Here is a 26,376-nt window from a genome sequence, read left to right as displayed (position 1 = left end):
TGGTCATCTATTTAAACATCAATAAAATAATTAGAACCTACACATTGTCCAATGCTTTAATGTTCTCGCATAAGTCTATGTAAAAAGTGTATAATCAATTTAAAATATAGACATCTTATCGCTAGAGCGGCGTGAACTTTCTTCTCCTTCCTGCTTAGAGAGTTGCCACTTATACTTTTCTTTAATCGGGGATGTTCTATTATCTTGCCAACACATAGGTTAAGAGACAAGGAGCAAAAAGACGGATTTGTAGAGAAGGTGGTAAAACCTTGTACTGAAAAAGAACACACTACAAAACAAGGGTTCATTTGAAAATATCTGAGAAATGCTAAGAAAGTTATCTCAAAAATATAATTTTCTATCCGTCACTTAACATCAATATCGTGCTACCAGTATAAAATATTATACAAAAAGCATAAAGTTACGGATAGATCGTAAATAATCTCACTTTTTAAACGGGAGTTTTAACAAAAAGCTCGCGATACTATTCACTTTAACAAAAAATCACATTTTTACATTAAAAAGTCAAATCTGATACTATTCACTTTAACCTTTCTTTTGTTACTTATAGTTAAAACTCAAAGTTTTCAAACATTTTTCATTAATTTTCCTTTAAAAAAAAAAAGATCCTCTTAGCATTTCTATGTCTTAAAACCACAAGTGTCTAATCACAAAATCACATTCTATGAAAATGGATCTTTCCAGACAGACGAGAAAAATGTTATATTTATAAGCGTTAGGTCCAGAAATCTCTCTCTCTCTCTCTCAACATTCAAGACCCTTCTCCAAGCTTTCTTCCCACAATCCCATTACCTATATATATTATGCACAATGATAACTCCCTACCTCAACAAGAAATCTCAAAGTTGTAATTTCCCAATAAAGATAAGCTTACTAAGTGTGTGATTTCGTACATTTTTTCCGTGTGCACAACTTTCTGTGTTGTTAATAGTAACTATGGCTTCAGCATTGGCTTTGTCTTCTTCGTCACCTTTGTTGTCAAACAAAGCAAGGTCTTCAATCAAAGCAAACGCCATTCTGCCGTCATCCGCCACCTTTCCAACGCGTCAGAATAGGCTGCCAGTGGTGAGAGCTCAGGCTGGTGGAGACAAGTTGGACGTGCAAGTCAATCAGGGCAACCAAGGGACTGATGTGGAGAGGAGCCCAATGAGTTCGGCTGTGGACATTTCTCCTTTTGGTAAGTCTAACACTCTCAAATTTGACTTTTTTGAACAGAGGGTAACAAAGGAAAGTCCTAAGATGAACCTTAATCCGGCTGTAAAACAAACGACCTTACCAAATATTAATATACTGTAATGTGTCAATATCATTGTAATTAACAAAATCTATTATGAATGTTCAGTAAAATTGGCATTATCGACGCATGAATTTCTAAATTCTTATTTGTTTTTAAATGTCGCATTTCTACGCTTATAACCACACAAATTCTATGTATATAACATTTTGTCTTTTGACCCCGAGTTTGTTCTTTATTAAATTTCTTCAGCTTTTATCTCATTTGTTCACATGATTGTGATTTCTAGTTCCAGAAGTTGATACTTAAAAACCAAAGCGATCAAATATTGCTTAGCTATAATCAACCAAAATGGTACAAATTAATTTGCAGGTCTATTGGATCCCCTCTCCCCAGTGAGAACAATGCGGCAAATGCTGGACACAGTGGACCGGCTTTTCGGAGACACGGTGGCATTCCCCGGCAGAACCAAAGCAGCAGGGGAAGTTCGTGCGCCATGGGACATCAAAGACGACGAACACGAAATCAAAATGCGCTTTGACATGCCGGGGCTCTCGAAGGAGGACGTGAAGGTGTCGGTTGAGGACGATGTGCTAGTTATAAAGGGGGAGCAAAAGAAGGAAGAAGGCGGGGACGATTCGTGGTCGAGCAGGAGCTTTAGCTCCTACAATACCCGGCTTCAGCTGCCGGATAATTCGAAGAAGGACAAGATCAAGGCGGAGCTCAAGAATGGTGTTCTCTACATAGCTATTCCTAAGACCAAAGTTGAACGCAAGGTTATTGATGTTGCAATACAGTGAAAAAAAACCTCATCTGTTTTGAATGTGAGCATGTACGTACTAGATCTTGTGGCTTTTGATTTTGTGTGTTGTTTTGGTCTCTTTCCTTGTGCTTTGTTGCATTGTACAAAGTTGTTTCTAACATATGTAGTATTAAAATCGAAAATCAGCCACTGATACAGGTGACATAATTAATGGATCGAGAGTAGCTTTAGTAGGCGTAAGCTCGGAACTAACAAAATTCAGGCTTGATTCCCAAGTTGGGCCGCTTACTGACCCAAATCGGAGCTCGAGGTCCAAATCTGCAAAAGTCTGAATTTTTTATTTAACCTTTGCTGATCAAGTTGTTACAGTAAAATCTAGTCTATGCTTTTTTGAACCCTAAACCCTATATGTGGAGAGGTGTCTTAAATACGAGCACATATTGTCGTAGAAATAGATGTACGCTTAAAAAACTAAGTTTTTCTTCGTTTGCGTAATAACGTATGGGTACTGCCCTATACTTAGATAGGTTGAAAAATCTCTTCTAGATAGATCGGCAAGGACATGAAGCGCGTGTAGCCGTTGGGCTTCACACGTGGACAACCTTGCTGGGCTTCACACGTGGACAACCTTGCTCTGATACCAGGATGAAATTGAGGTTCCATCATAAAACCAATTGGCAATATGAAAAATAGCCCAATATCATATAAGCATGTAACAAATATTGTTCCTCACCAATGTGGGATAACTCTCAACAGATATTACCTAAATTTCAAACTTGAATTGTTTACGAAAACGTGTAGAAAGTACGCACACACTTTTACTAATTAATTGTTAACCGTAGATTATGTGTCTTGTCGGGTGCTTACTAAATCCTACCTGACAAGTTCACAAAAGATCATGCTGCATGACTAGAAAATATTATTGGCCATTCATTCGTTATGTGTTTTACAAGGCAGGCTAGACTGATGAAAAGCTAAAACGATGTTGACTCAAAAGTGTGTATGATCAGCCATAGATTACGAAGCTTATACGCCGAAACGTAACCCTAATTACTTTACTCGATTTCTTCGGGAATGGATTTGAGCTTCGGTTTCCAAATTTTTGAAGAATCAACACAAGAAGAAGAAGCTTTCTTTTCAGGTCCTGATGCTGAAAGTGCCTCCTGCACTGATATTTGCCTAGTCAGTAGCTCTTCAAGCTGTTGCTTTGTTACGACGATCTTAATCCTTCTTGTAGCAGCACTGTCATTTTCTGCAGAACCCGGAAGGGGAATCATATAGTAAACCTTCCCGAGCTTCAGTTTGCAATCAGGAGAAAGCTGCTCCGAAGCTTGCTTTGATAAACTAATACCGACGCCTGAAAAGTTCGATAAAATGTCCTTAACTAGGGTTGGTGCCCTGAATTCTAAAACCTTCCCATCTGTCTTCAAAACCCTCAGCACTTTGTCCTCCTTGGAGAGAACGAAACAGTTGCCCATTTTTCTTCACAGCTAGCTAGTGAGAGAGATGTTAAATATATATATAGCTAGGTCTCGAGAGAGAGAGTATTAACAAGCAGAGGTGTGAAGGAGCAAGGGTGACATGTATAGTGTGTGAGAGGAGGAGGAAATTAAGGCGACATAAATTAAGGAAGGGCAGAAGGAACGAGGGGGTTTGTTTTGTGGGGAGTGGAAAGAAGGAGGCAAAGAAAACTGTCCTTCTGTTGAGAAGGGCAATTTGGAGTGGGAATTGAGAAGCCAATAGTAGAGGGAACGAGAGATGTATAAATATTTGGTCTTGGTCTTTTGGAGTAAGCAAAGGAAAAAGAAAAATTAGTTGTCAACACGCATGCAGAGAGAGAGAGAGAGAGATAGAGAGATAAGTCCCTTAGTGGAGGGTGGTGCATTGGCATATTGCTCATAGCCTCATAACCATGGCGGCTTTGAGCTTTATTGATTTCTAGTAGTAGAAGTTTAGGTCATGTCTGTTTACAAAGAAAAAGATTGTATATTGAGTAATAATATTCTTATCACAATTTTATATCACATTTCTTTACCATCTTAGATGGTAGATGAGTTGAACAAGTTACATCATTTAATTTCAATTTTTTTATTAATTAAAACACTTAAATAATCTTCGGTGGTAGAAGAAGACATTTCGTATATCACAATCATCATTTAATTAACAATCTTTTTATTAATTATTGATTAATATTTTGAAATTAAATGCTAATTAATTTAGATAATATAACTATCCACATCAAATACTGCTTAAAATAATATATAATTATGATATAAAAATATGGTAAGAATATCATTATTATTATTATTGTATATTCCGTGCTCATTCATTCATGTCTTTATCAAGATATAGAATTATTAAAGAGAAATTTGTTTATTTCGTTCTCAATCTTTCATATTCCTATTCATTCTTGTGACAAGTACACCCGATTCTGACGTTTCTGTCAAAAGTCACATAGGCAATCCATGCCTATTGATTTGTTTTATTTGTTTACTTTTTTTATAATGTACAAGTGGCATAGCATTGTAGGATGGACACTACTTTAGACTCTGGGTGATTTTTATATTGAGGTAAGGACCGACGGAAATCTTCTGTGGAAATTTTATAAAGCTTACTTTGGAGGCAGGCAGGAAGATACATCATCCTTATGGTTTGGGTGATGCCAAAGAACAAAAGAAAATACAAATCTATATATCAAGGTGGTGATTCTTTTTTCTTTCTTAAAGCATAATTTGTAGGAGTAATGGTTGTGTAAGAGAAACCAACCTTTCTATGTAGGGCTAAGGACCAATACATCTAAAATAATTCATGCTCTTCCTCATCCGCCTTATTTATTAATAAACTAAAATAAAAGAGCTAGATATATAATGGGGGGATCGAACCAAAACCCGCAAAGAACAAATAATCAACAAAACGATAATATGTGATCATTGTTGTGTTTAACTAGTATTAGTCATCAATGGAATCGCATTTTAATTGGTTATGTTTGTTCAAATTCACAAAGGTAGATTTGGGTTGTCCACTGAGTGCATGTCTTTGTCAGATTAGGAAGAAAGAAATGAAACCAGAAGACAGAGATCTCCTGCTTGCACAAAGTGCACCTCTAATTAATTAGTTTATTGAATAGTTAACTTACTAGGTTATTTAAATAAGTACACCCCATGAACCTAACCTAACCCTAGACTTTGGCCTTCTCATGCTTCATTTTAAATTCGTCAGCGATATGTATGTGAATGAGAATATATTCTTTTGTATGTAGAGTTTATGGTGTGATGACGAACTAAATATAAAAGGATATATCTTTGATTCTATGTAAGAATTTACTTTGATAAGTTTGATTAAAAGATGAGACAAATGCGTACAGAAGTAGATCTCATCAAACACGTAAAATCTGTGAAACTAGCTTTGAGCTAGGCTGCCACATCTAGAACTTAGAATTGCAAAGAGACAAATGGTCATCCAGTTCGATTTGCATGGGGTGCTGTACGGTCAAAAGTGGGTTGGGGCGGAACACATATGTTAGGTTTTTGTACAGAAAGAAAGATGGGTGGAGGAGCCCATCCAAGAGTGTATGAAAACCTTAAAAGGCATTGTGCCGACTCACCCTCAAGCAGAGTGGTTCCAAACAAGTTCAATGAATCTAAGCCAATCGACACAGATGTGGGTTAACTGGCTAGGGCAAAGTGCTTGTTGTCTTGTATGAAGTTTGAATCTTCCAACTCTATAGATTTGAGTAATTTAGAGGCCGTTTGATAACATTTTGTTTTTAGTTTTCAGCTTTTTTGGCTGAAAACTTGTCTGGTAAATACTTTTAGCTTTTAATTTTAAAAATTCAACAAAGTAGCTTTTCGATTTTGATTTCATGTAGTAATCAAATTATCAAAACAATGAGAAAAATGAAAACGAAAAGTTCTTAAACTACTCATGGAATATAGTCCAACAACATCCAAACCCAAATACAAACTGGAGAGCTTACCACTTCCTACTACTTCACTCAGAGTCACAGGTACTTGCAACTTGGGTCTCTGATCTAACTAGTGCAGTGCATACTTGTTATACATGCAATGCCAGCAGACCCCTTCACCGGTAAACGCCGACAACTGCCTCCGACTTCGCGAAGAGTTCATTGACTATTGTTCGGCACAGAACAAGTTTCTTGTTGAGATTATAAAGTTGGGATGCATTAGACATTCCCTGTTACAGACTGTTCTATTAGCTACTTGATTCATTTATACATTTTTTCTTTGTCAATATAATTTTCTTTTTCGAGAACTTGTAACGAAATTCGTAGATATTTTCAGTTTTTGTTTTCAAATATGAGTTTTCTGCGGTAGAGTTGCTCCTTGAGGGCATTACTCAATCAAATTTGGAGTCCTATGATCAAACCTGGGTGAAAATTTCATCCGACTATATTGAATAATGAAATGTTTGACCAAACCTTCCGTTGTAGAAGAGGACAAGTAGGAAGCATAGACACGAAAAGATATACAACCAAGTACAAGACAAATTATCTCGAAGAGAGGAGAGGAAAAGTGACAGAAGTTCATTGACTACTTTAATGTATGGAAGATAAAGCGAGTTAGGCAACTTAGACCTACAAAACCATTAGGGCGATATAAAAAACCAATAACGCACTATTTTTTTGTTGAACTTTTTTTGACAAGTTAGTGCGTTATTAGATTCAGATACCATCACAGTGGCCTCCGTAAGTCTCTAAGAAAACCTAGCTCCATAGTCATCATGTGGGAGGAAATTTGGGATCACAAATCTCAAATGTCGCCCCAACTCTGAGCAGCTAGAAAGCCAGATGTGGGTGAGATTAGAACGAGAAAAGAGCACCACGAAAAGTTAAGGCCGGCAAGCTCTAAAGAGCTTCCGACCGTGAGAAGCATCAAAGCATTCAAGATTTTCAGGATTATCCCTCTAGATTTCATAACGAAGGTCAGTAAAATTAAACCATTAAACTCCTCAGAATTCCATCCAACTCTACAAGTTTAAAATAAAACCCACAGATAACCCCATGTAGGTCACAACGATACCTAACAGTAACCAAGACAAAAGCGTAGAGAAACACAATACGCCGAAATGTTTGTCTCTGTGTATGCATACGGTTGATATATCTATCAGCAGCAGATTAGTCATGGAAACATGAAGAGGTGGTTCACTGCAGCGGAGAACGAGGGGAACGGGGTCGAACTGGTGTCTTTGAGGGGCTTACCCTGCATGCATAATACATAAAGAATGAATAGGATGTCCAAAGTAAATTGATCCTAAAAGAAAATTTGAGGCGTGGGAGGTGGGGATGCGGGGAGAGGTAATGAGGTAAGCTGAACATTCTGACAAACGGACCTTATCGGGAGCGATCCCATAACCACACCACTACAGTTAAGAGCCGCAATTGCGCTTTCAGCCTGCAAGAGTGAAAACATAGAGAGTAAGAATCATTCTCAGATTTTCACTACCTAAGTTACAGAGCACAACAGAAAGGATGAGAAGACTAATAGACAACTTTTAATCTAATCGTTCTCACAAAGAAAATAGAACAACTTAAAATAACAGAAAGACCATTTTCCTTGTTCAAAATAATTTATGATCTTCAAAATATTATGTCGAAGAAACTTTCACCAATTAAATCAAAATATTTGGTGACTGGGTGATTTTGGACATGCGTATGTGCAACAACAGACCACATCAATGATTGCATCAATTCGGTGTTAGCCATGCCCATACAACTCCATTTCAAGCATGTTTGGAGAGTAGATCAGATATCTCCTATCCAATTATCTGCTCCTTCCCCTTGATCACTATGGTCCTCCGAACATGTCCATTTTACTTGGTCTGTTTGTTTAAGAAACACTTAGAGTTGCTAAGGTAGGGGCGTGTGTGGTTGTTTTATTGCCATAGTTTCTGTTTACTATAATACCAGTGGTACAAGGGGTAAAGCTTACTGTGATGTTCTATTCGAATCAGATAACTAAAGCCAAATCTTAAAACAGTAGTGAAAGTGTGAAACAATAGATTTCAAAGCTACTTATACAGAACAGTAAATCAGACAGGTCTGTCTAATGCTGATCGAAGACTAACAAGTATTTAAGAGACAAGGTCGGACTATAAATCAACTATAGGTTTTGACCTCTAATTGCCCCAGAGAAAAGATGAATACATGCATACACGCTCACAAAGCACAGTACACAATGAGGCTTACGTGTGCTAAAAATCCAACTTACATACACGAGGTACTTACCGCAGTAAATTCAACAAAAGCAATACGAGTGGAGTGATGATAGTCTCCAAGCAGCCTCAGGCGCTGAACCTATACGGCCCGAAGAAAGTCCATACAATAAGGTTGCAGTTTTAGAACAAGCAGTAATCAAAATTTGTCATAGACTGAACTACCAACCTCTCCACAAAGTGTTTCAAAAAAGAGTTTGACATCAGCTTGAGTAATCTGCACCAAGTAAACAAACAATTCAGGAAAAGGCGCACCAGTTATTGTCCAAAAACACCCAAACGTGATCAGAAAGTTGGAATTACCTTCTTGTCAATATTTGTACAGTAAATAGTCCTTGAGCACATCTCACGCTCATCATCAGACTACAAAATAATAACAAAAGAAACCCAAGTAAGAACAGGTAAAATCAGCGCAATTCAATGAATCACTTTTTTTCACTCTTGGGAAAAATGTTGATGACAAGTAGTAAAATGGTCCTCACCCTTGGCAAAAATGTTGGGTTAACAGGTGCAATTGCAGTTTTTGAAGGCAGCACCTTTACTGGGTAGTAGCCAAGCATTGTTCCTGACAGACTTAGAGCATTCCTTGCACCTTCTGCAAGGATGGAAAAATCGTTGAATCAGCACATTGAAACAAAGATTCATTAATTCATCATAACTAGACCCAGAATTATCAATGAACTTAAAGCATCTAACATGTTAGTTTTTATAATACCTTCATCTGTGAACTCAACAAAGGCAAATCGAAGAACTGAATTTGGATCACCGCAGACACGACAGTCCACAACCTTTAGGAAGAAGCCATGGAGAAATTCAGATTATAATCCACCATTCTAGCATTATCTATATTGAACCCATACAAACTAGAAAAGTAAAAACTTTGGTTACCTGTCCACAGCCAAGAAAGAGAGCAGCCAGGTTCTCTTCAGTAACCTGATACGACATAAACAGAATGTCAGTTATACAAAGATTAGCATTTGCAACACAAATTTTTTGAAATGTGATAGCAAACTACAATGCAACTATTACCTGTTGGTCAATGTCAGATACATATACAGTCCTCCTAATCATTTCCTCCCTCTGAGCCAAATTCAATTTGTAATAGTTCCTACCCCGACCTTGACTATAACCATTCTTCTTCTGTGGACGAAAAGAAGGTAAACAAACAATAAGAAAAGCAAAATTAAACAAATATTGGTACTTGATCAATGAAATTTCTAGATAACTAAAAGTCGAAATAAAAAAACCAAAATTTTCATATGAATCCTCATAATGCAATGACCTATCAGTGTATCATTCATTTTTCAGAAACCAAACACAAGGAAAAACAACCAAACAAAACGAAAACACCACTACTTTGTCGATCAATTAATTACCTGCATTTTCTCAGCAGCCAAACATAAAAAATTTAAACTTTGGTAAGGAAATGCAAAAATCTCACATACCTTCCTACCCATTAGTCCATTGGCATTGCCAGAGTTAGTGTGCATTATAAATCCGTTAGTAAATCCAAACCCACCAGCAAAATCAAAGCCGCCATTGTTGTTGACAAGGGAAGGAGGCACAAACTCCTTAGCCATGGGATTCAACTTAGACAGCAAGTCCTCCAAATCTCTCATTTCACGCTTGTATTTCTCATCCCCTTCCCCATTCGACCTCTGATCAATCACATAGCCATCAGACATATCCTCCGCCGTCTGATGGTTATCAACCCCATTGGAATCAACCCCATTTGGGGTCTGACCCGATTGAGCCTTGTGATTGTTAGTGGCGACTGAGAAAGTTGTCACTTTCTCCTGCTCCAGAAACTTCCCCTCAGGATTCTGATCGTCTCCGTTGGACTGTACATTGGGCTCGGCACTCAGGACCACAGAGGAATCGACTCTGGGTTTTCGGTTTTCGAGATCGTTCTGTGCATTCGAGTCTGACGACACTGCTGTGTTGTCGAAATTTGGTGCATTCTCAGCAACAGCCATGATCAAAGAACAACCCCTTTTATTCGATTCAAAGACTGAATCTTTATTCTTCTTCAAAATTTATCTGCAAAATTGTTACCCAACACTGCTGATCATAGAAATAAATAAAAAAAGGAATCATTTTTCAAACCAACAAAGAACAAAAAATTTCCAGACAGACCCAGATGATGAATTTCACCGGAAAAACTTACCTGGATTTTTCTAGACCAACTCCATTGAAATGAAATCAAACCTACCTCAAGATCGCTTAAGTACACGAGATTAAAAACGCAAAAGCAACAAAAAGGGCAAAAACAGTCTGCAAATTTGATAAGAAAATGGTAAAACAAACAAAGCACTACCTTTTTTTTCTTTCTTCTTCTTCTCTTATTTATATTAAAAGATTATAAATTTCAGTGACGATGAGAGTCTCGACGAGAGAGAGAGGTAAAGGGTGTTCGTTTTTGGTGCTTGGGATCGTCCGTTTTATGCAGAGGAGAGAGGGCACTGCCTTTTTGGACCTTCTCTTCTCTCTCAACGTACCAAATTGTCGATGACTATGATATACATTTTTTGGTGATGAATAAAAATTTAAGAAAAAAATTACCCACCAACCCAATTACCTTTTATTTTTTAATTGCTACAATAACCCATGTGTTTTCCTTTCTGTACTTCCCCCATATAAATATTTATACACAATTGCACAAACATAAATATTATATTAAATATATAATTTTATAGATGATCACATGCATCAAGCATGCGTGACCTACGTACACATATTGAATAAATTTTTCAGTGTGTCAGAACACTGTTCAATACATCAAATGTTATAATATAATTTGTTGGAAATTAAAAAAAAATTAAACAAATATATTATATCACCTGATATACTGACTCGTGTTTTTAACACACTAAATTTTTTTTTTCGCCCATTGAGATAAGATCAGTGAGAGCATATTATGGAAGGAAATTAAGTAGGGTTTATTTACTTACCATATACAAATTGTTTTGGATATGCATCCATCCCCCACAACGTTTTTTGCATTTTTCTGGTCGGAAGAATAATCTTTTTGAAAGAGGTTGTTACGTTATAATTCAGAGGAAGTTTGTTGACTTGAATTTTTTAATTGCAACAAAACAAAAGGCTTTGGAAAATGAAATAAAAAATAGAAACGTTGAATTTGGAGCAGTGATAATACTTTATAATTAAAACTTTTTTAATTATTGACAGAAATTTAGAACAAAAGAGATGCAGAGATACTTACGAAAATTTTGAAAGAAACTTTAAGAAAAGATATATAATACTTGGAGCTAAAGGAAACTTGACGTAAAATCGAACGTAGCGATGTTCTAAGATTTATACAATTGACTTTCAACCTCACTTAATAGAATAAGGCTCGGTTGTTATTGCAGAATTTTTTTAATCATTATGTTTTAGCATCTCACAAAAGTATAATTGTTTAATTGATGAAAAAAATTGAGAAATCGAATACAGAAAGACGTCGACGTTTTTTATATGCTTGAAAGTTGACGTTGACAATGGAGGCATATGAACAAGTTTTGGTGTTTTCAATTTGCTTTGCTTTTTGTTTTCGTAGTTTTTTCGGTGATTAAAACAAACTTTGAATTTTTATGTGTTTTGTTTGAATAGAAAATAGGTGAAAGTTTGACCATGTCGCCTATAAATTCAAGTATTAGTTTTTTGTTGTTTTATATTTATTATTATTAAGGGAAGCGTTCAAAGTTAATGGAATAATATAAGATAGCAGTATTTTAACCCGATGAGTGAAAATTTAACATTCTATTTATTAGGACATTAAACCACGCATATGTTGGTGAAATTTAATTATAATTGACAAAGAAATCAATTCACCTATGAAAGATATTGACGATATAGTTAATCTCTTAACAAATGATTGAATTTACGATCTCGAATGTGTAAGTAAATACCTTGAACCAAATAACTATAAATTCTTATCTAATTAGTTTATTTATCACAATATTTTTACACATACGTGTGTATAATATAATAAATAAACAATAACTACTATTGCTTTGCTTAATACAATTTATAATCGTCTTTATCTAACAATTTATGGTTCATTTCTTCATAATTTGGTCTAATTTCCTTAGAAGTAGGGAAATTTTTACCCAAACATAGGGGATAGTACCTGGAAAAGCACTAGGTCGGGTCAATAGGTTGGAAAGGGTTGTGACTCTATCCATCAAACAATCCGGCCTACTCAAATGTCGATATTTCAAATTTGAAATCGGCCGATTAGAACACCGGATCCACTCCATCACTCAAGAAGTTGATTGAACCAAATTGGATTATCATGTGAAAACAACTCGGCACCACAAACTCGTTCCTCCGTCATTATTTTCACTATAATTGTTCATAAACAACCAAACAAAAGCATAAATTCAATTTGAAATCAAGCAACAAATAGATCAACCCCATTGAATAGGTAAAGTATCTAGAAACATATCATTAGCACAAGAAATAAGATAATTAGGTAAATGGCAACCAAATCGAGAAAGGAAAATTATCCATAAAAAATCCCAAAATCATAAATACCTGAAGAGTGAAGAAATAATAACATGGGGAGTCTTGATAAACAAGGAAAATTCGAGGAAGGGCATTGGGGAGGCGAGGAGGAGAGCAAACATCAACCCTAGATAGAGGAGGAAAGGTGTCTGAGTATAGCGGCGGATATGAGGCGAGAGAAAATAGAGGCTAGTTTTTAGGGTTAGAAGATTAAAGATTATATTGTATGAAGATGACCGCTATTAAAATGTGTACCTAATAAAAACGTGACGCGTGTCGTATGATTCCAAAAATGAACATAACACGAAAGTCGGTTAGGTTCACGCGGTTAGCAACAGTGAAACTCTTTGTCTGAACTGTTAAAAAAATATTACTGTAACGATGACATCAATCTTATTTTACCGTATTAAGTTAAACAAGTTAGTATCGGATTAGACAAGCAACCCCTATCGCAAGCGACACTTGATGTGAAGATTTGATGACAAGCATCATCAACCAAGGAGTTAGCTATAGGAAGTTTATTAGCCATTTGCCAAAACATAAAAATGTTTACAAAAGTGCACCAAACATACTTCATTTCTTTCGATTAAAAAGAGAGAATCTATATGGACCAAAAAAAAGAGAGGGAAATTTTATAGAAATAGAGGCGTGATATCCACACACCCTATTTTACTTCTCATATATCTTTTTAATTTTCGGTCATTGAATCGGATGAATTGAAAAAGATCAACGGACATAAATTATCAAGGAGTGTGTGAGAAGTAAAATGAGGTATATGAATAGCACACCCCTATAAATAATTCATAGAAGCCTTTCACTCATAATTTGCTTGTTTTAACATACAATCATGTTTCATTTGTTCATTACTTGTTGGTGAAACAATGGTCTTTGTAACCAACAAGTAATTATTCTAATTACATATTATGGTATAATTTACAAAAAGTACATGCATATAATTTGATGATGTTTCCACTTCCCAGACAGAATAACAAGTCGGCCCCAACCACTAAAATAGGAGAATTTTTTTTAGCATCTAGGAACACGGTCAAGTATACCAAGTGTTATAATATAATTAGTTGCAAATTTTTATTTTATTTTATTTTTTAAATTTCCAACCAATTGTATTATTACGCTTAGTACCAGATGCATATGCACACTGAGACCTAGGTGGTCTTACGACCATGCAGAGAAAAAATACATGTAAAGGTCTTCCAAGGACCCTCCGAATATTTTGTTCGCGTTCTTTGTACTTACCAAATGTTTGATGTAATACCTGCTAGACATATCTCAATAGGTTGCATGAACAATACTCGACAAATCCTCACGATATCACTCGTCAAGTGTTTGACGAAATGTCTTAGTGAATAAACTGAAGAAAAAGAAATTGCATGTTTCCGCTCTGTTTCTATCTACAAAACTTAAACATTTTAACATTGAAACCACCCAAGATTCAAATCCTGAATCTGCATTTGGTATACTAAATCATGTTCCAACAAGTAAAAAATCTCTCTTAAAAGAGAGAGAAAATAAAACATGTATCATCACACTGTTCCAAATTTATTTTCCTAAACAATTACAAAAATTCAAAACCAAAAAAAAATATATATATATATTGTTAATTTTGTTGAAATTCAATGATATAATTTCATGGATATGTGAAATAAACGCTCAATGGAACAGGGCGGTTTCTGTGACCAGTGGTCCTTTCCCTTTTGGCAGCATTCAATAACAACAACATGAACTCTCAGTCCATCCCGCATCCCGAACCTTCATCAAACTTTGTCTTTCTATTTTTCGTCTTTTTTTGGCAAAAGATGAAGGAGTTACAAGACTAATCCATCACTTTTTCCCCATCGCCCTTGAGTTATGAGGTCATTTTTATTTGCATTTTACACTTTTTTTCATTTCGCGTGCTGATTTTTACATATTATTTTTAATTCATCCTCATCTCTCTTTACATTTAATAATTAAATTAAATAAAAATAACAAAAATAACGAACATAACTAAACAGCGTATATGAGAAAATGTTTGCTTACCATTTCCCTGTTCTTTTCGGAAATAGTCATATTGCCCAATGTCATCAAGTTTGTTCACATTCATCCAACTTGTGGTCCAAAATTTGTATTTTCTCAAGATATGAGCCTTGTTTCATGATAATTTGGTTGTTTCAAGTAACTCATCACAAACATATATTGTTTTTGCTATTTATTTAAGTCGAATCTGTAGATAATAAGATATGCTTAACAATTTAAAAACATTAGTTTCGAAAGAGGAAGAATTTACGCTTATTATTTTTTACTTTTTGGGTACCCTTCTCTTAATTCTTGCCCTTGATTTCATTTAGGACGAACATGTTTACTTAACCGGAATGAAAGAATAAAGGAATGTGAGAACTTAGGAACATGGAAAGTAAGGAAATTGAATTGGATGAACTAGCATCCCTATATGATTGATTCATGATTTTATTTTCAGGTTTTTTATCACGTATCTTAATGAGAAACTAACGTTTTTTTTTTTTTTCAATTCTTTACGTGTTAGTAAATACAAAAAACTCAAAAATTAAAATGATTCCAATTCCTATATTTTGTTCGTAAGCAAGCATGCCCTTAATTTCTTCAATGTAATAGTAATTTTTTTTTTTTGTTGGAATTCGATGTAATGGTTAAAAACAAAATAGTGTGCACGGAAAAATGGTGTGCAATAGTAATTTATTTATTTTTTTCACTTGGACAGAAACATGTTTTAAATGATGGACAGAGGGATTTAAAACACGTTATAAATCGAATGATCCGTTGTTTGCGAATTTGCAATCACCACTTCTCAAAATCAACCGTATTTGTTTTGGAGGTGGACCAGACGATTCCGACGGGGCTCTGCCAAGATTTCAATTGTCCAAAATTTGGAATTCATAACATCTTCATATCTCGTAGTTCAAAGTCGATGAATCGACAAATTTGGACCGTTTAAGAAAAAGAGATCCCGATCCTTAATTTATGTGAAACGGACCAATGAGATGAACTAATTGAAGTTGTATGATTTAAAATGAATGATCTGGATTTATCAATCCATCGGCTTCGGCCTACGAGATCTGGAGATAATTTCGACCCCAAAATTTTTCAATGGCTGGTTATTCCCACGTAATCCAAATTGTTCATGTTTATTTCTTTAAGGCAAGGAATCTGATTGTGACATCCAATCAATTCCCATGCTAGGTTATCCACTCATGAAACAAAATTAACCAAAACTAATCGAACTAAATCTTTTGACCAAAAAAAAAGGCGGCCAGACTGAATTTAGCAAAATCAGTGAGCAAATGCACCAAAACTAATCGAACTAAATCTTTTGACCAAAAAAAAAAAAAAAAAAAAAAAAAAAGGCGGCCAGACTGAATTTAGCAAAATCAGTGAGCAAATGCTGGAATTGGCAGTGTTTTGGCAACAATTTTGATCTTTTTTATTTATCAAATTCACGATATCCATTAAAAAAAAAATAAAAAAGACAGAAGTAAAGAGGACAACAGCCACCAAACTATCAAATATTATTTTCTTATCAATGTAGAGCTTTAAATGGTAGTATTTATTAAAAAAGTTGTTGAAACAAAATTCTTATTAGTTGAAAAGTTAGTGAAATATGCAACCGATTATTAAACAAATAAAAATAAATTTGACGTTAATATCAAATTTGACTTGTAATTACAAAAGCTTTAAATTCAGTCAGCAAATAACATTTCGGTTGGAATAAATTTTTATGTCAAATATACATAGTGACATCTTCACCTATGATTTAACATTTTCTTTAAAGATGCTCTAAAGTTCATTTTCGGGATTAGGCAGTATATTCCAATTTCCCAATGCGTGCAGTCTTAGGCTAACAGACAATAACTGAAAAGTGGCTGATCAAGTTGCTTCTCGAACAATAGTCCTTCAAATGAGAATATGATCCTATCAGGATTCTCTTTGTGATGATTTCGGAAATTAGTTCATCGTGTCTATTCATCTGTCATTTTACGGCCATAAATCATTTTGAATTTGTTTTTATTTAAAATTAAACGCAAACAGTACCTAATGAAAATTAATCGGATGCTGTACGATAAACGGATATGATGAAGTGATTCCTTCGAAGAGGATCCTCATCTCTTCAAATGGATCAAAGATTCCGATAGTTTCACTTCACGCATGGCTTCTATGTTGCACCATAAAAGCAAGCCAACAAAATGTTAGAAAAAGGGGCTGTAAATTGTTGTTACCTAAAAATATGTAAACAAGGGGTAACTTTTCCTCGCACTCGGTCCCGAGTCTCAGTTATTTCAAATCAGCTTGCGCTACAAGTAAAAGAAAGGGATAAAAAATTTGACACTATGACCGCCAATTCAAACAGTCCATGTCAAAATGTTCATGGAAAGGGATTGTTTGGTTTGAACATCCAATGTCAAAGATCTCCGCGTATAGTATACACCAATTGCATACTAGGAAATTCTGATATGTAGTGAAAATTTTACTATGCTCCGATATCCGACATGTTATCAGATTAATGAAATATTGGATGTGCAGTCCAAGATTCGAAAGACCAAAAATTCCGGTGTCTACTATACATCTGTGCATTATTCACAAAAAATTATAAGTAGTTAAATTCATTCTATAGTCCTATGTATGATATGTTTCGAATGAATGAATAGTTAGATGCAATGGCAGATCCGGAATTCTAACATTGGTTGATCCCATTATAAAATAAAAAAAAAAAAATTAATTGATAAACTACCAACTCCCTGACGTTGCTTAATAAGAAAACTTGCTTTTAATTATTTTGTTTTAAAGGACTTGACTCAAAACAACGTTATTTTGGTCAAGTCTCAAAAAAACATAATACTGCACCCGTGGTCCGCCTCTGCACTCTTCTCCTCCATCACATGCCCAAACTTAAATGGTCTCCAGAGGTCCTTCCAACCATTTATTCAGACTTCCGAGTGGTCCTAGGACGATCCAAGTCCCTTAATGCGTCTGTTATTGGTTAACCTTGCAATCAAATATTCCAGTTGATACTATACACTCAATGCTTACTAAAATGGTCCATGCATGTGGTTGGTAGGACCTATTCAACGTTGCTCATATCGGATGATATCATTGATATGTATGCAGGTCAATAGTATTCCTGATGGGACCAAGCAATTTGAATATCCTCCCTCTCCCACTCACCAACTAGCACGCATGGATTGATAGCTAATTTGTAATTGCGGCCAAACACAAGGTACGTGGAATGTGGATGGTCTTGGAAAAATTAGGCAACTTGACCAAAGTGTTTAGCCAAAACAAGAAGAAAGCAATTGAACTAATACTACTATTCATAGAATTAATGACCGGGAAAACGAAATTTGCAAGTCAAAAACTATGACAAAATTGCCAAATTCACCAGAAGAACAAGAAAAAGGATGAGGAAGCAAAATAGTATGTTGTGTTATTTTTAATTCTTAATTTTTGTCGACGGGATAAGCAGTATGCGAGTTTCACAGTATAATTTGTCATTTAATACTTTGGAAATTTGAGGAGGAGTTTGGAGCTCAAATGATTAAAAGTAAATATCTTAAGTTTTAAGTTCGAATCCCCAACAAGGAGTTACTTTCTAATTCATTATCTTTCATATTCTTGACTTCTCCGATTCATGAATTTCATCATTTTGGGTCGGTAAACACACTATAATCCGATGTCCTTATACCATAGAAGTGCTTCTAACAAAATTTTATTTAGTTAAATTTCAACCGTTCTTTAGCATACTTTTTAAATAAAGATTTCAAACGGGATCATAGTCTTGGGTCACACAATTTATCTCATTTTAAGACCCAAGGGCCTTCCCCAAGTTTGATTCTTAAATTAGAGCTAACATTCGAATTTTAATATGAGGCCCAAGGCCCAAATACACTCCATCCGTAGATTTAATTTGGAAGATCAAATCACGCACCGACCAACCAAATCAGAAAATTGACTTCGCTCTCTCTCTCTCTCTCTCTCTCGCAGTTGCCAATTCCCTGTGCCCTAAGCCCAATTTTCTCCCTCTCATTTCTCGACGCAGCGAAAGCGGAACCCTAGCGCTCAAATCTCAAGCTCTTAGGCTACTCTTGGCACGCGCTCCAGCACTCAAGCTCTCCAATCAATTTCGGGTTTGATACTCGTCCTGCTTCCCCCGTCGCTTTCCATTTGTGGGCATTAATGCATTTAGGGTTTTTGATTTGGGGGTTTTGTGGGATTGGTTATACTGTATGTCTAGGTTTTCTTAGGCGCTAGCATTGTTCAATGAGCATTCGATTCATGTCTTGTTTGTAAAAGCTGTGCGCAATTGTGTTCAGGTTTTCTTCGACTAACAGGTTTTGAATCTTTGATTATTTTGTTTGAGTTTTGAATCGATATTATTTTATGGATACGATTCTCTAATAATTTTCTGGATATGTTTTACAAAAAAAGTGTTTATGATTTCCGTGATGAATGTTGCTGTACTGTTTCGATGCGAATTCATTTTTTTTTACATGTAATTATAAATTTGTCAGCAGATACACATTTTTGGAATGAATGAATAGCTTTCGCTTATCAAGTCGACTAGGTAAAGGGGTTTAGTGCTGGCTTGGTCTTTAGCCCGAGGACACTTGGATGTGAGGTGAACGGAGATGTTGTTAATATTGCCCCCTCATTTATGGGGCTCAATCAGTAATTATGGAAGTAGAGATTAGATGATTACCTTATAGGTTCAGCTATTATGTGTGATAGATTTAGTGAAGTTCTATCGAGCAGGGTTCTTTACATGTCTAGGTGAAGTATTATTGTTTGTTTGATGAATTTCATCTTATTCATAATTTCCCGTTCTGTTTCCCGGGTTGTATTTTTTATTGGAGCACAAATCAGGAAGATGGACTTTCCGATTATTGCTCCAAGTAGTACAACTTATACTACATGTAATTCAATGAGAAGTTGGGTCAAGAAACAGAATCCATGAAGCTGGAAAGTGCATCTTTGACGAGGTTTTTTTACGATAAAATTAAAACCCATAATGTGGCCTTATGATTTATCAATTATGTGAGCCTAGAGACTCATGTCTCCATCCCCTACCCTCGATATGATATATATATGTATGCAAAGCTGCAAGAATTAGTAAAGGTATGTTAACCAAGGGATATGAATTTGTTTTCCAGGGTTTTCATTTTTTGTTTTTCAATTATGTTAAAGAGGGCTGAGTAAGGTAAATTCATAGATATATGTCAATCTTGCCTGATCTCATGACACAGATGCTTTCTTTATGATAGATGGCAAGCGCTTGGACAAATATGAGCTTTGCAATCATACATAGGGATATAGAGAGGGAGTGGGAGAAATCATTTTGGACTTATGGGTATTATTTTTTATTATGGGAGATTCTTGCTCACTCTCAGAAGATCTATACATCTGCTAAAATTGTGGAGAGGATGAGGAGATCAAATTTTATTTCACTATAAATAATGCTTTGGAGCACCTTTGGAGCAAATGAGCAATGGAGCTTGTGGAGCACGGCTCACCTCGAGGATTGCTCTCTTGGTTTGCTTCATGTTTGGTTTTGTTTTTCATTTCATATTGTCAACAGAGTGTACGCGGGATGATAATAATAATGGATACCAAAGTTTTAGTGTTATTCTATTTTGAAAATTGTTGGACAAAACATTTATTGGAATTGTTATTTTTAATGCAGTAAAAAGTTTGTAGCCGGAGTCTTCTGTTGTCAAATATGAGTGGCCGATTTTCTCGCACGATCTACGTTGGCAACCTTCCCTCAGATATAAAAGAATGGGAGGTTGAAGATCTATTCTACAAGGTTTGCATGAAGTTTCGCTTATAATTTTGCTTGTTCTTTGTATATAAGCTTCCTGCATTTCTCTTGAACTTTATCTCATTCTCGCCGTCTCATCATGGCGTTTTGAATTATTTTCCACTTTCTGATGCATATGAAAATACATTAATTTACTTAACAGCACATGGTATGATATGCAGTGTCAATTTTTGTTGAAAATTAGAAAACCAATTCAGTGCTTGCACTTTACTTTCATCATGATTCTTGTTCTGGTCATGTGATTTGTTGATGTAAAAGGTATTTTCATGATAATCATTCTAAAATGGATTTTCTTTTGCAGTATGGCCGCATAGTGGATATTGAACTGAAGATTCCACCTCGTCCTCCATGTTATTCTTTTGTTGAGGTACCTATAATGGTTGTAGGTGCTGGATGCATGCATTACCCTGTTGATTCTCTTATGGTCCTATGGATTACTCTGTTTTTGCATTAGCCTGTTATCTGATGACTGGTCAACACTCTGTGTATTTGGTTTTCAGTTTGAGAGTTCTCGGGATGCAGAAGATGCAATCAGGGGGCGTGATGGGTATAACTTTGATGGGTGCCGTTTAAGGGTACTAAAAGATCCCTAATACTTGCTAAAACAATATATGTTTTTCTTTTCTTTCATATCTTTGATTGCTTGATTTATAAATGTCTCCTTTAATCTCAATACAGGTTGAACTTGCCCATGGTGGTAGGGGCCCATCTTCAAGTGATCGTCGTGGTGGATATGACCGAGGCAGCAGTGGCGGAGGCAGTGGTGGGGGACGATTTGGTGTTTCACGTCATTCTGAATATCGAGGTGTATTTTCTAGGATAGTACATTACTTTAATGAGTTAGAAATTTTTTGCAATGCTCTACATAAGGTTCAGTTATATTTTTTTTAACTGTTGTTTACTGCTTGACACACAATTGCATTATGTCCAGTTATTGTTCGTAATCTCCCTTCTTCAGCCTCGTGGCAAGACTTGAAGGTGTGGAAACTTTTACTCGCAGTTTTATATTCAAATAACGTTTGTGCAATACTGGTGACGTTACTGGTTGTTGATTTCAGGATCATATGCGTAAAGCTGGTGATGTGTGTTTTGCTGAGGTTTCTCGTGACAGTGAAGGTATAGATTCTAAGGATCAGAGAATAAAATGTCTACGCTCCAAAGAGCATATCATTTTATCAAAGGCCTTGGTACCAAGAAGCTGATCTTCATCGTGAATGTGCTCTCAAATTTGTATCATCTCTCACCTAATGAAATTTTTTTGTATGCAGGGACTTATGGCTTGGTCGATTATACAAATTCTGATGACATGAAATATGCTGTAAGTTGTTGAAACAAACATGAAATACTGGATGTTTTCCTGCCATTATGCTCCGCCTAATTCACTAGCTCACATGTATTTTTTTTTATTTTTTTATTTTTTCAGATCCGGAAGCTTGATGATACTGAATTCAAAAATCCTTGGGCAAGGACTCATATTCGGGTAACCTTTATGTTTATGGAAGTTTTCTCTTGCCGTCTCTGGGCAAATATATTTCCGTAACCATTGTGAATCATTGATTTATGTTAAATATGTTTGTTTGTAATCCTGGAACAAAGTATTTGAGAGGTCTAGAGTAGTTTATGTACTTATGCATTACAGTAATGATGGTGACAGCTGGGCTTAAGAGGCACTCTGAGAACATTGTGATGTTTGTTTGTGCATTAACTGTACAGGTTAAATATTACGATAGGAGTCCCTCAAGGAGTCGTAGTAGAAGTCGTAGCAGAAGCCGAAGTGTGAGAAGGAATCGGAGGTACTGGACCCACCCCCAATTCTTTTATTTATTAACTTTTGTCATTATCTTTCTCTGCTTTCTCTTTTTTTTTTTTTGCTTTCATGTGTGCTCCATCTTGAGAGATCTTCTGTATCATGCAGCAAGTCGTTGGACCGATCTGTATCAAAATCAGTATCAAGATCAGTATCAAGATCTAGGTCTCCATCGCCGGTTAAATCTTCCAGGTATTTGGCTTTGTTAATACATTTTCCACTAGGCGGTTCTAATCCTCTAATTCACCTTTCTATGATATTTAATGCATGTATATATTATTGCAGGCCACGATCAATATCAAGGTCAAGGTCAAGGTCAGAATCACCCCTAGCGGTAAGTGGAATATGTTCTGATAAAACGAGTTCATGTGGCACATACCATAGAAATGTGATATTTAAAAACTTGAAAGTGTAATTTGAGTAAAGAATAAAGATGTTCCAGGATATTTTTGGTTTAGGGTAGGATTTAAAGAATGATCTAGGGCAACATGGGTCTCTAACGTCTGCTTCCATGGGTCTGACTTATGATGGATGTATGCCGCCTGCTAACATATAATCCTTAGTTATCCTAACTAGCAAAGTGCACATAAGAACAGAGAAAAGGATGAATAAAAGCTTCGTTGTGGAGAAAAAAGCAGAAGAAAAAAAAAGAAATTATGCTTTTAGGTGCCTCGAGTTGTAGATTGTTTGTGGTAGAGGGGTAGCCGAACTATCTTTTCTCTTATCCTTTTGAATTCAAAGTTTACCGCATTCTTGAAATAAAGACCACGTTTATTTGATATCTTTGACTTTAAACTTGATCTATTTTCAGGCTCGGTCCGGTAGTGCCTGATTCTCTGGCAAGTCATCCTCGCGGCGTCCTTGGGTGTTAGATCCGCGAAGATTTATCATATCCGAGTGAACTTGTTGAAAAATTTCGTTTTTAAGAACCTTGGTTATCTTTGTTATGGCGTGTATGTGTGTTTTTGATAATGCTTAGTTATTATACATTTAAGGATTGCGTCATGTTAATTGATATGTTATCTAGAATACTTGGGTTGTGCTTTTGTGCTTGGCCTGTTTCCGGACATATTCCTTGGGCGTTATATCGTCGATTTTTTTGTTGCTTGCTTCGGTGTTTTGATTGTATGTGGTTAAAACAAGACATGAATCTATTGGTTTTGGATGTTGTTGTTCGACGCTACATGTAATATTATCATTTAAGCTCTGCCTATTGTGTTGGCTATTAGTTTCTTTATAGGTGAAAGAAATTTTGTTTGTATTGATGGCGGCGACAACCGATGACGCCGTCAGTATCATTTTTTGCGATGTGTTTCCGGTAACAAGCCGTCATAAATTAGCAAGATGGTTACTTTCATCTACGTTTTAATCATCGAAGGGGAATTTGTACTTGCCAACACTTATGCTCACAAGCGTTATTGTTAAAAGTGATTTCTATTAAATAAAGTGCTTCTTGGCATATACGTATTTAGAAAGTGCTTCTAAGAGACAAATGGGCCTATTTCAGAATTTTCCGTGGCCCAAAAATCAGTCACACCACCTTTCCGACTGGGCTTTCTCTTGGGGCAACTCCCACACTGTACCAACTCTGCGATATAAAACCCCAATTTCCAAAACCCTAATCTTCTCCTCCATTCTCTCCGTTGCTTCTGTGTTGCGCCACCCATCCAAGTCTTTCGTGAGCGATACAATGTCGACCGCCGAGCTTGCTTGCTCCTACGCCGCCATGATCCTTCAGGATGATGGCATTGCCGTCACTGTGAGTACTGCTCCTCATTTCGTTCTGTGCTTTTAATCTCTATGATTTACTTCGTCATACCCACTTGGTTTATGCTAGTCAGTAGCTAATCACCTGATAAGCCACTTATTAATATGTGCATTCTGTTTACAATCTCTAGCATAATCCAGATTACCATTGTAATTTAATTGCTAATTGTAAAATTTGATGTATGGTGGGTTATTGTGTTAGAAAATTGTATGTTTGGGATCATTTCGTTCGTTTATATGAATATAGAAACCTTGTAATTTATCTGTTTATGCAGTTTATATATAACTTAGGACGTTGGTTTCGGGTTTCTTTTTTAGAGTGGTGAAAAGGGTAATGCTATGGAGACTAAATTTGCAAATCAAATGATGTGTCACCAATAGGATTGAGCACGTTAATCAACCCTTAAGTAATAAATCAATCATCAACTTTTATCAACTTTAGTTTCCAAAATTTAGTCTCTTTAGTCTCCCTAGCATTACCCGCGGTGAAAGTAAGCCAGAATACACAATGTGAAAAACAATAGGATATGCCCTTTGGTTTGTTTTTGTAGCTAGATTATTGGTTTCTTTATTTCCGTGTAGTAGTTGAACCTTTCGTTTTGAAATTTGTTCATAATGAACTGTAATAGGCTGAGAAGATCGCCGCCTTGGTGAAATCTGCTAATGTGGCGGTGGAGTCATACTGGCCTGGCCTCTTTGCCAAGCTTGCAGAAAAGAAAAACCTCGAGGACCTTTTCTTGAATGCTTGCGCTAGCGGTGGTTCAGCTCCCGCAGCTGTGACTGCTTCTGCTGGTGGTGCAGGTGGTGCTGCCAGCGCCGCTGCTCCTGTAGTCGAGGAGAAGAAGGTGAGAATATCATCTCTGCTTATAATTCATTCTCTATGTTTATTGTTATAGACCCATGAGAGTTTGATGATTATTGCCTTTCGAATTCGAGTTTGATGATACTGTGATGCTTTGGCATTTGCTTTCCGCAGTAGACTTACAGGCTGGTAGCGTTGTAGTTTGTATGTTGTGTTCTATGATTCTTCCAGACTTCAACTTTCGTTGACGGTAAAGGATGACACTTGTTCCGTTGATGTTGTTATCTAAATTTTCCGGTTCTGTATTTGCAGGAAGAAGCAAAGGAAGAGAGCGACGATGACATGGGATTCAGCTTGTTCGATTAGAGGTTTTCATATCCGTTGCGTTCTTTTTTTCTCTTTAGGCAATTCATGAACAATTCTATTCCAAATTTTGGTTCGAAACTGAGAAAAATTTCGAAATGTTGTGCGTTGATGTTTCTCTTACTTATCAAAAACTTTTAGCTTAGCCATTATCTGGAAGATTTGATCGTGTTTACAACATAACTTTAGCAGAAGTGCTGAGCTTAGCCATTATTACTTGCTCTTGATCTATTTCTCCTTTCATGATCATGTATATTTGTGTGTGGTGTATATACTCAGCCCGATCGATATAAACCCAAGCTATAACTTTCTTATTTGGTTTTTCATATTTACTCCTTGATTTAGCTTCACATGCGTGACACGTGACTTATTTTGACAGAAGTTATGACATAATAATAGATGTATTGAGAGAAGAATTGGGAGGGGGAGAACATTGGGGAGGAGATAGGGGTTACTCCAAAATATATACGTCAAATTTATTTCCGAAAGCGTTTTTGGTTTATTTATTTTTAATTCTATAATAATTTATGAATTTGTAAGGAAAAAAAGGAATTCTTAACACATCATAAACCAAGTCTACATAAATCTTTAAACATTCATATAAAATTCTTCACACTTTATTTGGATGACGAAATTTAACATTACTAATGAATTTTAAAATGAAGAAAATTGAAATGATTGAATTTTAGTTTCTAAAATTTGTCAATTTTTTTATGTGGTTAACCTAAAAGAACAATTGAATTTGAATACAGAATTTGTTATTTTAAACTTGAGAATTTAAGGTTCCAAATTCTAAGTTTTTTTCTCCATGCTGAAATTCTAAATTTTTATATTTATGAATCCAAATTTCAAATTTATTTGCATCATTCGAACATAGTATAAAAGTCCATATAAAAATTGTAAGAAATTTCGTCTATCAAATTTACTAATTTTAAAAGCTTTTTAAAATCTATTGACCAAAAAAAGAAATTTAAAATCTTCCTACATCCTAAGTTCCACCCCTTAATCTCCACCGTTTGATTCAACCCCTAATCACAAC

The 26,376-nt window shown here is 35.7% G+C and overlaps 5 protein-coding genes across 7 annotated transcripts; 3 read left to right on the top strand and 2 right to left on the bottom strand.

Moving 5' to 3' along the window:
• Positions 1 to 836: 836 nt before the first annotated feature.
• Positions 837 to 2,197, top strand: LOC137719586 (small heat shock protein, chloroplastic-like). The gene is made up of 2 exons (XM_068458625.2): positions 837 to 1,198; positions 1,628 to 2,197. The coding sequence occupies exons 1-2, from the start codon at positions 958 to 960 to the stop codon at positions 2,053 to 2,055; spliced, it is 669 nt and encodes a 222-aa protein (XP_068314726.1). The 5' UTR covers positions 837 to 957; the 3' UTR covers positions 2,056 to 2,197.
• A 720-nt stretch (positions 2,198 to 2,917) lies between these two features.
• LOC137721035 (uncharacterized) lies at positions 2,918 to 3,874 on the bottom strand. Its single transcript, XM_068460158.2, has one exon. The coding sequence runs from the start codon at positions 3,494 to 3,496 to the stop codon at positions 3,074 to 3,076; it is 423 nt and encodes a 140-aa protein (XP_068316259.1). The 5' UTR covers positions 3,497 to 3,874; the 3' UTR covers positions 2,918 to 3,073.
• Positions 3,875 to 6,946: 3,072 nt separating this feature from the next.
• LOC137720040 (polyadenylate-binding protein-interacting protein 12) lies at positions 6,947 to 10,858 on the bottom strand. Of its 2 annotated transcripts, none has more exons than XM_068459040.2 (11): positions 10,417 to 10,858; positions 9,695 to 10,289; positions 9,279 to 9,389; positions 9,138 to 9,182; positions 8,965 to 9,037; positions 8,732 to 8,844; positions 8,553 to 8,612; positions 8,419 to 8,466; positions 8,263 to 8,331; positions 7,368 to 7,429; positions 6,947 to 7,237 (listed from the first exon to the last, which is right to left on the bottom strand). In XM_068459040.2, the coding sequence occupies exons 2-11, from the start codon at positions 10,223 to 10,225 to the stop codon at positions 7,180 to 7,182; spliced, it is 1,170 nt and encodes a 389-aa protein (XP_068315141.2). In that variant the 5' UTR covers positions 10,226 to 10,289; positions 10,417 to 10,858; the 3' UTR covers positions 6,947 to 7,179. The 2 variants fall into 2 exon arrangements, with proteins under 2 accessions (XP_068315141.2, XP_068315140.2); XM_068459039.2 differs by having other exon boundaries at positions 10,567 to 10,785.
• A 7,851-nt stretch (positions 10,859 to 18,709) lies between these two features.
• Positions 18,710 to 23,612, top strand: LOC137720545 (serine/arginine-rich splicing factor SR34A). 2 transcript variants are annotated; one of them, XM_068459630.2, is made up of 14 exons: positions 18,718 to 18,907; positions 20,042 to 20,309; positions 20,461 to 20,583; positions 20,900 to 20,965; positions 21,099 to 21,173; positions 21,277 to 21,403; positions 21,530 to 21,576; positions 21,657 to 21,714; positions 21,867 to 21,916; positions 22,022 to 22,078; positions 22,312 to 22,391; positions 22,514 to 22,597; positions 22,691 to 22,739; positions 23,217 to 23,612. In XM_068459630.2, exons 3-14 carry the CDS (start codon positions 20,497 to 20,499, stop codon positions 23,235 to 23,237), a joined length of 801 nt encoding a protein of 266 aa, XP_068315731.2. In that variant the 5' UTR covers positions 18,718 to 18,907; positions 20,042 to 20,309; positions 20,461 to 20,496; the 3' UTR covers positions 23,238 to 23,612. The 2 variants fall into 2 exon arrangements, with proteins under 2 accessions (XP_068315730.2, XP_068315731.2); XM_068459629.2 differs by lacking the exon at positions 20,042 to 20,309 and having other exon boundaries at positions 18,710 to 18,907.
• A 393-nt stretch (positions 23,613 to 24,005) lies between these two features.
• Positions 24,006 to 25,553, top strand: LOC137720953 (large ribosomal subunit protein P1). The gene is made up of 3 exons (XM_068460079.2): positions 24,006 to 24,164; positions 24,802 to 25,017; positions 25,287 to 25,553. Exons 1-3 carry the CDS (start codon positions 24,096 to 24,098, stop codon positions 25,338 to 25,340), a joined length of 339 nt encoding a protein of 112 aa, XP_068316180.1. The 5' UTR covers positions 24,006 to 24,095; the 3' UTR covers positions 25,341 to 25,553.
• The last annotated feature ends 823 nt before the right edge of the window (positions 25,554 to 26,376 follow it).

This window comes from Pyrus communis, chromosome 1 (genome assembly GCF_041283825.1).
Source record: "Pyrus communis isolate YQ-2024b chromosome 1, ASM4128382v1, whole genome shotgun sequence".
NCBI lineage: Eukaryota > Viridiplantae > Streptophyta > Magnoliopsida > Rosales > Rosaceae > Pyrus > Pyrus communis.
This window is presented reverse-complemented; position numbering and strand designations above follow the sequence as displayed.

Bases quoted from the DNA above. Each gene is read 5' to 3' on its own strand.
- LOC137719586 (XM_068458625.2), top strand. From the start codon at position 958: ATGGCTTCAGCATTGGCTTTGTCTTCTTCGTCACCTTTGTTGTCAAAC. The intron at 1,199-1,627 runs GTAAGTCTAACA...ATTAATTTGCAG, and splicing joins TGTGGACATTTCTCCTTTTG to GTCTATTGGATCCCCTCTCC.
- LOC137721035 (XM_068460158.2), bottom strand. From the start codon at position 3,496: ATGGGCAACTGTTTCGTTCTCTCCAAGGAGGACAAAGTGCTGAGGGTT.
- LOC137720040 (XM_068459040.2), bottom strand. From the start codon at position 10,225: ATGGCTGTTGCTGAGAATGCACCAAATTTCGACAACACAGCAGTGTCG. The intron at 8,845-8,964 runs GTATTATAAAAA...CCATCCTTGCAG, and splicing joins TGTTGAGTTCACAGATGAAG to AAGGTGCAAGGAATGCTCTA. The intron at 8,332-8,418 runs GTTGGTAGTTCA...CGGGCCGTATAG, and splicing joins TTGAAACACTTTGTGGAGAG to GTTCAGCGCCTGAGGCTGCT.
- LOC137720545 (XM_068459629.2), top strand. From the start codon at position 20,497: ATGAGTGGCCGATTTTCTCGCACGATCTACGTTGGCAACCTTCCCTCA. The intron at 22,598-22,690 runs GTATTTGGCTTT...ATATTATTGCAG, and splicing joins TCGCCGGTTAAATCTTCCAG to GCCACGATCAATATCAAGGT. The intron at 22,740-23,216 runs GTAAGTGGAATA...ATCTATTTTCAG, and splicing joins GGTCAGAATCACCCCTAGCG to GCTCGGTCCGGTAGTGCCTG.
- LOC137720953 (XM_068460079.2), top strand. From the start codon at position 24,096: ATGTCGACCGCCGAGCTTGCTTGCTCCTACGCCGCCATGATCCTTCAG. The intron at 24,165-24,801 runs GTGAGTACTGCT...GAACTGTAATAG, and splicing joins ATGATGGCATTGCCGTCACT to GCTGAGAAGATCGCCGCCTT. The intron at 25,018-25,286 runs GTGAGAATATCA...CTGTATTTGCAG, and splicing joins CTGTAGTCGAGGAGAAGAAG to GAAGAAGCAAAGGAAGAGAG.